Genomic DNA, 12,015 nt, shown 5'->3' on the forward strand with positions numbered 1-12,015 from the left:
AACTAATCGAACGCATGGAACAGGCTTATGCCAACTAATCGAACGCATGGAACAGGCTTATGCCAATGAATCGAACGCATGGAACAGGCTTATGCTAATGAATCGAACGCATGGAACAGGCTTATGCCAATGAATCGAACGCATGGAACAGGCTTATGCCAACTAATCAACGCATAACATTTCCACTCGATGAAGCCCCCGAAACCACTACCCACAACGAAAACACTTATCCAACATGAACACACGAACACATCCACTCGCATCTATCAACAACGACGCTGAACACTTATCCAATAATCGAACGCATGAACACTTATGCCAACTAATCGAACGCATGGAACAGGCTTATGCCAACTAATCGAACGCATGGAACAGGCTTATGCCAATGAATCGAACGCATGGAACAGGCTTATGCCAACTAATCGAACGCATGGAACAGGCTTATGCCAACTAATCGAACGCATGGAACAGGCTTATGCCAACTAATCGAACGCATGGAACAGGCTTATGCCAACTAATCGAACGCATGGAACAGGCTTATGCCAACTAATCGAACGCATGGAACAGGCTTATGCCAATGAATCGAACGCATGGAACAGGCTTATGCCAACTAATCGAACGCATGGAACAGGCTTATGCCAATGAATCGAACGCATGGAACAGGCTTATGCCAACTAATCGAACGCATGGAACAGGCTTATGCCAACTAATCAAACGCATGGAACAGGCTTATGCCAATGAATCGAACGCATGGAACAGGCTTATGCTAATGAATCGAACGCATGGAACAGGCTTATGCCAACTAATCGAACGCATGGAACAGGCTTATGCCAATGAATCGAACGCATGGAACAGGCTTATGCCAATGAAACGAACGCATGGAACAGGCTTATGCCAACTAATCAAACGCATGGAACAGGCTTATGCCAATGAATCGAACGCATGGAACAGGCTTATGCTAATGAATCGAACGCTTGGAACAGGCTTATGCCAACTAATCGAACGCATGGAACAGGCTTATGCCAATGAATCGAACGCATGGAACAGGCTTATGCCAATGAATCGAACGCATGGAACAGGCTTATGCTAATGAATCGAACGCATGGAACAGGCTTATGCCAACTAATCGAACGCATGGAACAGGCTTATGCCAACTAATCTAACGCATGGAACAGGCTTATGCCAATGAATGGAACGCATGGAACAGGCTTATGCCAACTAATCGAACGCATGGAACAGGCTTATGCCAACTAATCGAACGCATGGAACAGGCTTATGCCAATGAATCGAACGCATGGAACAGGCTTATGCCAATGACTCGAACGCATGGAACAGGCTTATGCCAACTAATCGAACGCATGGAACAGGCTTATGCCAATGACTCGAACGCATGGAACAGGCTTATGCCAACTAATCGAACGCATGGAACAGGCTTATGCCAACTAGTCGAACGCATGGAACAGGCTTATGCCAATGAATCGAACGCATGGAACAGGCTTATGCTAATGAATCGAACGCATGGAACAGGCTTATGCCAACTAATCGAACGCATGGAACAGGCTTATGCCAATGAATCGAACGCATGGAACAGGCTTATGCTAATGAATCGAACGCATGGAACAGGCTTATGCCAACTAATCGAACGCATGGAACAGGCTTATGCCAACTAATCGAACGCATGGAACAGGCTTATGCCAATGACTCGAACGCATGGAACAGGCTTATGCCAATGAATCGAACGCATGGAACAGGCTTATGCCAACTAATCGAACGCATGGAACAGGCTTATGCCAATGAATCGAACGCATGGAACAGGCTTATGCTATGAATCGAACGCATGGAACAAGCTTATGCTAATGAATCGAACGCATGGAACAGGCTTATGCCAATGAATCGAACGCATGGAACAGGCTTATGCCAACTAATCGAACGCATGGAACAGGCTTATGCCAACTAATCGAACGCATGGAACAGGCTTATGCCAACTAATCAAACGCATGGAACAGGCTTATGCCAATGAATCGAACGCATGGAACAGGCTTATGCTAATGAATCGAACGCATGGAACAAGCTTATGCTAATGAATCGAACGCATGGAACAGGCTTATGCCAATGAATCGAACGCATGGAACAGGCTTATGCCAACTAATCGAACGCATGGAACAGGCTTATGCCAACTAATCGAACGCATGGAACAGGCTTATGCCAACTAATCAAACGCATGGAACAGGCTTATGCCAATGAATCGATGATGGTGTAAATCTGTTATTGCTGCCGCAGCGAGTGAGCCTGAAGCGAACGAGCGAGGCAGCTCTCTGATCGGCAAAGGATTAGTTTATGGGGCCTGCAATCACTTTTTTTCACCAAACGCAAGGAGTTGTGGTCGGCGGTAAAATCAAAGGCGCAAGGAATTGTGGTTATGCGCGAATGGAAGATTAACGATGTGCAGTCGAGTTCAATGTGATTCTCGCGATCCTCGCGCTAATGCGGCCTTGTTGATTTGCGCTTTGCTTGTGACCAGGCGCGAGGCAGGATTGAAAAGAAGTAACATCTTTAAGTTAACTGTAACAGTAAAGTACTCTGCTTTTCAGTGGAAATTTATTTAAAAGTTCACTCGAATAGACTCAAAACTCACTTCATTTTAATTTTAATGCTGTGACTTCCGGTGTGACTTGCAACTTGAAACCGATATCATGAAGGCCTGCCTGAAACATTGTTTTACGCAACAGGGGGGAAAGCCTGGCGTAAAACTTTTTGAATAACCGCTGCACTGCCAGTGCTGTGCGTCACCACACATGACCGAAAGTATACACCAAGCGGATCCTGCCTGAGCACTTGGGCAGACTAAATCATTAATCGCTTCCTGAGGAATTATGTAGTACACGTCTGTTAAACTTTTATTTATTCTTCAACACCTTGCATCAATCTTGCCCGCACTTCCTAACCTTTGGTTGTTACTGACAAGTCTGATTTTATTAAAGAGTTCCAGTTTCCATCTTGTTGCCGGATATTGTAATATTAAATCTCACTTCAATTTTACAATACTTAACCGTTTCAAACATAAAAAGGTATAGTTCATTAAGTTACTTTAAGCATCAGTCTACATCGTTCTTTCCCTTTGGCAGCATTTCTACCATTTTGGTATACTAGTTACAATATAACCCAAATAGTTTTCAAAAATTTTGTAACTGCTAATTTTGTAACTGTTACTTTATTTTGAAAAGCTGTGTTGCCTTACCATACGAAACGTCGAGTTAAGTAAAAATGCGTTGTTTTATCGTGTTTAGGATCTTCCTACTTTCCATTATCAAATGCATTGAGCTGTGTGTCCGTCAAGGCCGGCATAGCGCTGATTTCAGGTTTCAGCACAGGCGGCCCAAGCGCACTATGTGAATTATTCATAAAGTTTTAGCGAACGTGACCCTTGCCTTTGAGCGGTGTTGTGTTACAAAGATGCGATTTATAAGGGTTTGTATGGGAACTCAACGATTTTCTTTCAAAAGGAAAAATATTTGCACTATTTACAAAAATCATACAACATGCATTTAAATTATAACATCAGCGAAGAAAATACGTATATGGAAGCCACAGTTATATAAATAGAGGCCACAAAGCAAAGCAGCAGGAGAAGTCCGGCCACTGCGAACTTTGTAGGTTTCAAAGAGAACAACGTCGGGCTACTGCTACAGAGTGCATACGATTTACTTTTAATACGTCCTGACGCTTCTCAACTAATCTATTACTATCGATTATCCTTGAACGTCTTCTAAGGTTGGATTTGAAAGAATGGGTATCAACCTCCATCAACAAACTAAACGTCTGTAGCACGTCAATGGTGTGGCACAGTTTGTGTTTTGAGGGGCATTTCGGGGCGGCTCTGACTCGTGTACTTATTTATTTCAAAATAAATTCCGGCAGTGTTTTGGACTACAGTACACTGTTTGCTTTGACTTATCAAGTATTGACAGACATGGTTCGAGTTATCGGGGGTCCAATATTATTATATAGAAAATGAGCTGAAGGGAAACGAAAATTGCTTCGAGTTAGCGGGAGGTTCGAGTTACCGCGTTTAAAATGACAGAAAATGTATGACGGAAATCCAGGGGAAATCGATTTTGGTTCGAGTTAGCGAGAGGTCGAGTTATCGAGTGTCGACTGTAGTTAATTGCGGGCCCAAGAGAGGCCCGCAACCCTAATCTTGACAGTGACCAGCGGATTGCGTATTACGCGTGCGCGCCACGTTTATAAAGACTATCTGCAAAACGGAAGTTGAAAATTTTGTTCTTCCACTAAGAACGATCGGAATGCGAAAAATGTGTCAATCACGACAGTTTGTCGTATCACCGGAAGAGAAAATCTGTTCTCCAAGAACGATTGTCACTTAAGATCTTGGCTTCTGTCACATGGAAGATTGCAAACATTACAATTTGCAGACTTGTTTTACGGGTGTTGCTTTTGTGAAAATTTGCTCTGATTGTATTACGCATAAACCACGGCAAAGCAAATGGTTCCAACAACGGTTATTCTCGAGAAATTCGTTATAACACTGACAACATAGCGAGTTTATCGACCGAGGAAAATCACATCTCAATTCACACCGCTTGCTCGACTACAGTTCACTAAACTGTCAATCCGACAAAAAAAAACAACTCTGACTGGTTCGCCGCCGGTTAGCGGCAATTAAGCATGATTTATCATTAATCGCGCCACGTTAATAAAAGGTGAGCACAACATAGCGAGTTTACCGACTGAGAAAAATCACATCTCAATTCACACCGCGTGCTCGATTACACTTCCCAAAACGATAAAAACATGCATTCCTTGCGTGACGCGTTACTCGGGATAATTGTCTTTTGTCCATTTAATCATTTATTTATCGATACTGCCATCTGAAATTACGCACTCTCGTGCCAGTACCTTTTCTAAGTGCGTCAAGGCCCGCACTTTCTAACCTGTGGTTACCACTAGTAGTATTGTTAGTGTAAAGTGTAGTGCTGTAAGTGGTGTAAGCACGGAGTGGAAGAGTGTAGTAAATAAATATTGAAAGACGTTAATTTTCCGCTTTTAATAAAACAAATGACGACAAAAACATCGATATTACTACGATTTCCAGTTGAGTATGACGCGAACAAAGTTTGGTGACGAAGTTTCAACATAACAACGGCATTGTTGTCAAGGGCAAACTTCTCTGTTTCCATTGGTAACTTGTCGTTACAGGTACTGACCGCCAAAGTTCTTTTATACAAGGAGGACCTCTCGGGAAACAGGGCAATTTTTTGATTGGCTAATTTCGATCCAAGATGGCGTCAGTTTTAATTGAGCAATTTTTTGATTGGCTAATATTTTGAAATTTCGATCCGAAATGGTGTTAGCTTTTGTCAGCTTTACGAAACGCTAAATGTTCTTCATTTCAGTTCGCGAATTATTCATTTTGCACTTGAGAAAGATATATTATTTAAAGCTGAAGGAATTCTTAAAGCTGCTAGAAAATCCCTGGAGTTGGAAAACGATAAAATTTCAGTTGAACAGGAACTCTAACGAGGAAGGTAAAGTGACGCACGTTAAACATAACGTCAACTCTCAACACAGATCTGTTACCGTCGATATAAAACAGCTAAGGCATAATATATTTCGTTATTTGTTTCTTTTATCGTTGTCTCTGTGTATATATTTTTTATTTGAAAGCGTAATAAAGTGTTGCTGACGATATTTGTAGTGTTTGTATTTATTTAAGCATCGAGATTGTCGAGCAAGGCAGTTACAAAAACAAATTTGTTACCAATGGTAACAGAGAAGTTTGCCCTTGACAACAATGCCGTTGTTATGTTGAAACTTCGTCACCAAACTTTGTTCGCGTCATACTCAACTGGAAATCGTAGTACACAAGAAATATCCAGCATTCATTAGAATGGTATTTGACATATAACAACGTGTGGGAACCTGTTTCACACTAGAGAATCAACAAAGGATATCCTCTTGCTAAAGTTTTGATTATAAGTCAAATTCAAATTCCAGTCCGCTGCCGGCCATTTTCTCCGCGTACAAGAAATCCAATCGCTTGTTTTGTTCTTCAGTAAAATAATTTTTCCAATCTCCCACTTGGCCTTTACGAATGAATTCGCCCTTAAATCCCGGCAACCATGTATAATTAACATTTTCTTCTTTCTTCATGGCATTAAACGACGTTTGGTTTATAATGCCTTCCAGAATTTCTTGGGAAAGTTCTTTGCCAATAAACTTAGCAATTTTTTGAATGGTACCAGGTGTATCCTGTCAGGAAAAATAAAAATAAAAAGTACTTGAGTAAATGATGCGCTGCTTATTGCCCCCGCAGGGTTTTGGGCCAGAGACCAAAACCCGAGGAGGCATCATTGTAGTCCATCATTGTCTGGTAAATACAGTAGAACCCTGGTAACTCGAACTCTGAAGGGAAACGAAAAACAGTTCGAGTTGGCGGGGTTTCGAGTTATCGGAATATCAAAACGTTAGCGATTTGCTTGGTTTTGCGATGCCGTCTCCTCTTATTATGTTCAGTAGACGGCATCGCAAAACCCAGGAAATTCGCCGTTTAAAGCCACAAGGACGACAAAGCACAATGATTTGTAACTAAACGTTTATCTTAAATGTCGAAATTACTCGCAACAGTTCGTGCTTATAGGAACATTTCAGCATTCCCATACATTTTCTTCTGTTTATAATTTTAAAACATCAATAGTCACTCAGTTTGTGCCGGCCCCCGTGTAAGAAACGTAAATTTAAAAGAATTCCTGAGATAACTGAAAACTCGCTGTAGGCGTTTGTATTGACAGAGGTGCGAAATTTTTCCGCATCCTTTTCGACTCAGCTTTCAACTTGGTCATTCTTGCTTGGGCTCCCAGCCCCCATGAAAACAGTTGTTTGAGTTCTTCTGCTGCACCCAGGTAGGTGGAGCGTTGTTGGATATCATATGGCAAGGTAGGGATTTGCGGCTTGTGAAGCCGCGAAGTGCTTAAAGTAATCTTCTCTCTGTCAAGTTGGAAACAACTTCCAAGTGTAGTGATTTTGCTAGGGCGCAAGTGAGTAGACAAATGTAGCAGTTGGTCTCACCGCTCTCCGATCGCACCCATCCACTCCGATTACTGCAAATGGCACCGCTTCTTGGACTCTCAGCTTGGGTAAAGGAGCAGGATCTAGGGCTCTGAAGGCTTCTCCATCTAGCTTCTGATAGGTTACACAGTTTCGGAGTAGTTTTCTGACGTACTGACGTGTGGAGGGTATCCAGAAGCTTTGGCGAAGTGCAGTTACTGTTGACGCTAGAGCGTAGTTGCTTCCTACGAGTGTCACAGACAATAAGTGCTGTGGGTGGATGGTTTGGTGGCAGCAGGTAAGGGAATTTAGCTGAGTCAATGAGAAAAGCATTGTGGCTCCTCCTCCCACAACGAATTACGCTATCACAATCATGTAACAGATGAAGCTGTCTCACCAGGTACTGGGGAGTACTGGAGCGGGACGGAAGGTTAGCAATTTCTGCTGCATAGGTCAGTCTTTGACAGCTCTGGATCCACTTGTGGTGAGCTTTTTGTCGATACTTGGCAGATAATAGCTCTACCTTTCGGGTCTCTCCGTTCTGCAAGTTCTTCACGAATCGCTGCCGCCCATAGACTCCAAGGGGCGAAATTTTCCAGACCATTTATTCTTTCTTGGTAGATAATAGTGTGGCAGATTGACAACAGGTCAGAGGGTTTGGCAAAGGGGTTTTGCAGGGGACCAAATAAAAGATAGCTAAGCTTTGAGGCAACAGCAGTTGGTCGTTGTCCGCGGATAATTGTGTCTTCAACTACCGTATTTTCTCAATTAAACGCCCCCGGCGTTTATTTCAAACTTGGCTTGGTGAACCCGGCGTTTAATCGGGGCCCGACGTTTATTAACGGACTGTAACTTTCTGCCAATTTTTCAGATTGATTTATTGTTACCGATCTTCGAGACCAAGGGGCAGTTTGTCAAGTCGGGACGATTTTTCTCTTCGTTCTGCCCCGAAAAACTGTCCCTGGGTATGCAAAGGTGATTTTTTCCCAAAGGTTCATTATTACGGATTGAATAGTTTATGTTGCAATCAAGATTTGTGACAAACAGAATATATTTACTTGTTAGCTTGACCTCAAATAAACGCCGGGACCTCGAACAAACGCCCCCGGCGTTTATTTAAAAACTAGCAATTTTGACCCGGCGTTTGTACGAGGCCGGCGTTTAATCGGGGTCCGGCGTTTAATCGAGAAAATACGGTATGTCCCAGTAGTCTGCTCCAATCAAGAGTAAAATGTCATAGTTGTCATCTGAGGACTGAGGTGATACGATGAGCAACTCCCAATTCCCTAAGGTGCGGCATGTTTCGGATCTGTTGGATCTAGATGGGAAATCTTGGCCGCGGTCAATATACTTTTTAGCCAATAAAATTGGTGATTTCGGTAGTTCCCAGATCTTGTAAGACACGGCCATATAATAATCTATTATCTTTAAAGGAAGTCTTGTGAACATTTCTAACGAAAGATTGTGTATACATTGGCTCGGACCGGAAGGCTAAAAGATATATGACAGTGGGACGAAGGTGAAGATGTAAATGATAACGAACTGAGGTGAACCAAACTGAAAGGAGTGGTAAGTCCTGAATGTAAGGAGATTGTTGCCTCCAAGAAATTCAAAGAGCGGTTCAAAAACCTGGCAAAAAATTACTGCTTTTATCACTTGTTTCACGCTGTTAGTGAAAGACTGTAATTATGTAGTTGAAGACAAAAAAGTGAGAGACCAGTTTGTGTATAGAAGTCCTGATAAAAAATTGAAGAAAAAAACTCAAGAAACGAAAATACCACGAAACTGATCTTGCGTAAGAAACAACAGTATAGGTAAATCTTGCTTCATGACAAAATAGAAGTCAACTTTGTAATTGCGTTGAAGTTATTTATCATATAGGCTGCCTATACCGTGTATTACCTTTTTCATCTCCTCGTATTTGAGAAGCAACATGTTGGGATCATCCTTGTGTTTCCACCCGCTTAACACATGATCAAACCACGAACCGTAAAACACTGAAAACAAAGCGAAAAAAGTTAAGAAAGATAGGTAAGCTCAGTCAAAAATGTTTATAATCACATAAACGGTTTAAGAATCCGCAAACAACTCAATCTCGTCGATTCTCTTGTTCGTAAATAGTGAAAGAACGCTTTCTGGGGTATATCTTTTCCTCCTGAAAACATTTGGTCAAATATCTTACTCGTATCTCTACCTCGTCCCAGACGGCGATGGACTAGCATCCCATTCAGGGGGGAATAGAAATATTCTTAGCTGCTTAATGATACAGAAACCGGGATAAGCTCCGGTAGTATGGGCCGCCTGGCTCGAGGCTTCCCCTTTTTAATTATCTCTAAAAAATGCGTAACCAACCCAAGTTTATTTTTTGTCATTTTTGGATTCCAATGGCCCTTGCTAAGATCTGCTTTCCCCACATAGTCATGAACCGCGCAAAATATCTTTATATTTAGGAGGCAACGTGGTATATCTGATTCCTCGCGAAGCGAGGCCGAAGGCCGAGCGTAGCGGGGTGTATAATTTTGTCCCTCAAAGGGCTCAGGCGGGATGAAATCTCGTGTGGAGTTTACGGTCATATATATATATTTATTTATTTATTTATTTATTTATTTGTGAGCTTGATGTGTGGCGGAAATGACGTCACACGGCCGCCGCGCGCTGGTGGCCTAATGGTAAGGCGTCGAACTTGAAATCAGATCTTCGGGACTGAGGGCGGGGGTTCGAATCCGGCTAGGGTTTTTTATTTTTATTTTTTATTTGTGGGTTCGAATCCTGAGCCTTTCATTTTTATCGTTTTTCTTTTAGGATTAAAATAACACTGATTTCCACATCATACTCCCTCAACACCTATTCAGGCTATAAACTGCTGGTGTTGAAAACTGTTCATTGTTGTATGAAAATTTGCCATTTTTTCTGAACCCATTGTTGCTGATGTAAAGGCTGATCGGGATTTCTCCATCCATTGGAAAGATAATCATTCTGTTTAGTTCCTGTTGCTGTAATTGTTGTTGTTGTCTACGTGTGGCGCTATTTTCTCGAGCAGACTGTAATCGAATATTTCTCTCCTCCTCCGATTCTAATTGTAAGCGCGCTGCATCACTTTCCCTTCTTAATTGTAAAAAAAGCCTGTCTGTATAATTTTGTCTCAGTAATTGTAATCTCTGTATTCTTGTGTCTTCAGCTTCTGTTTGTATTCTATCCGCGGCATTTTGTCGAAGTCTCTGTAATCGTGCAGTTCGTTGTTGTTCAGTTTCTGTTTGTATTCTGTCCGCGGTATTTTGTCGAAGTCTCTGTAATCGTGCAGTTCGTTGTTGTTCAGTTTCTGTTTGTATTCTGTCTGCTGTATTTTGTCGAGGTCTCTGTAATCGTGCAGTTCGTTGTTGTTCAGTTTCTGTTTGTATTCTGTCCGCGGTATTTTGTCGAAGTCTCTGTACTCGTGCAGTTCGTTGTTGTTCAGTTTCTGTTTGTATTCTGTCTGCTGTATTTTGTCCGTTACTAGGCAACAATAACCCAGAGCTTCGCGAGGCCCTGCGAGTCACGTATTACTAGTTTTAAAATAGTCACGTGATAACTTTATCTGTCAATGAGTTACTAACGGTATTTCGCTGTATTAACGCTGTCTGTTATTACATCGTAAATTTTCTGCGATGCACTTGAGTCTTTTAATGGCATAAATTGGTACTCGGCACCGCAGTACCGGTGACGTTTTCTGGCCGCAAAAGGTCACATTTTATGTGTCTGAGAGTGTGGCTTAAAGGGAAGCTCCAATCTTGTGACACATTGTCGTTGAATTATTTGAAATAATACCTTAATTCAGAATGTTACAGGACAAGGGAGAAACGACATTCAATAGCAACAAAAAAGAAAAGATTTTGGCTTTTAAATTTCTCGTGCGCCGCCATTTTGGATTTTATGACGTGTAATGGTTTCACAATTGTTTCACACAAAAGGTCTTTTGCTTCCTAACAAAAGCGGAAACTATTACACGTCATAAAATCTGTTCCCTATGTTTATCCTGACCTGACTTTAATATTTACTATTAATATTTTAATATTTACTTATTAGCTTTTTTAATATATATATTTTTTATTTTCACATTTATTTTTTTTATGTGTGTGTGTGTCCCCAATTAGCAGCAATGCTAAATACCCCAGACACGTTTAATAAAGGTTTTTGTTGTTGTTGTATAAAATCCAAACTGAAGGTGCGCAGGAAATTTCAGAGTCATAATCTTTTTGTTGCTATAAAGTATTATCTCTACCTTGTCCAGTTAAGTTTTGAATTTGGGCATATTTTAAACAATTCAACGTCAACTTGTCGTAGGAGTGGACGTTCCCAGTCTCGTTTTCAGGCTCTCTTTCTCGCTATAGAAAAGAAAAGGAAAACACCTGGCCTTGAGAACGAGATTGATCCTATATAATATGGACAAAATACCTTCTCCTTTGATGAATAATTCAAAGAACGCGTCCCAGGTGAGGTTTTGTGTACTGGGCGCCGACAGGTAATGATGATAATACGACACAGCTGTATCTTTAGGATTGCGCATAACATAGATGTAACGTGGCTTGGTAGCCTGGTCACTCGGCTTAGGAACCAGGTCATATGGGAGATGAGTCTTGAACACACGAGGTGAAGGGAAGCTTTCAAACATCCTCTCGATCATCACAGGGCTTGTTACGTGATAAGGGTTGGAGGGAAATGGATGCACCATTCCGTCTATCCATGGCATTCGCACGTCCAATCGTCGATAATCAATTTTTCCATTGTGGATAATTTGCCAAACGATTTCTTGGGTCCATGTTGTTCCTGCACAAGAATACAATGGAGTATCTGTTGGTAACCATGTTTTCTCTTTGACAAAATATATCAGATATTGACTAGTTATGAAAGATTTGAATTCTCTTTAAAACATGTTTCTTTGGCTGAGGAGGTTCTCTAATAATCGTGATGATG

General features: G+C 41.6%; 1 protein-coding gene across 3 annotated transcripts in view; it reads right to left on the reverse strand.

Moving 5' to 3' along the window:
* Window positions 1-5,882: 5,882 nt before the first annotated feature.
* The window catches only part of LOC144657849 (sulfotransferase 1B1-like), a 127,428-nt gene continuing 121,295 nt past the window's right edge, over window positions 5,883-12,015 (reverse strand). For all 3 annotated transcript variants that reach the window (XM_078518219.1, XM_078518224.1, XM_078518212.1), the window contains 3 exons: window positions 11,497-11,868; window positions 8,968-9,062; window positions 5,883-6,270 (listed from right to left, as the gene is read on the reverse strand). In XM_078518219.1, coding sequence (XP_078374345.1) covers window positions 5,992-6,270; window positions 8,968-9,062; window positions 11,497-11,868 — 746 coding nt within the window. In that variant the 3' untranslated portion in view covers window positions 5,883-5,991. The remainder of the gene's footprint in view (window positions 6,271-8,967; window positions 9,063-11,496; window positions 11,869-12,015) is intronic.

Source organism: Oculina patagonica, chromosome 1, assembly GCF_052425735.1.
Source record: "Oculina patagonica isolate OP01 chromosome 1, crgOcupat, whole genome shotgun sequence".
NCBI lineage: Eukaryota > Metazoa > Cnidaria > Anthozoa > Scleractinia > Oculinidae > Oculina > Oculina patagonica.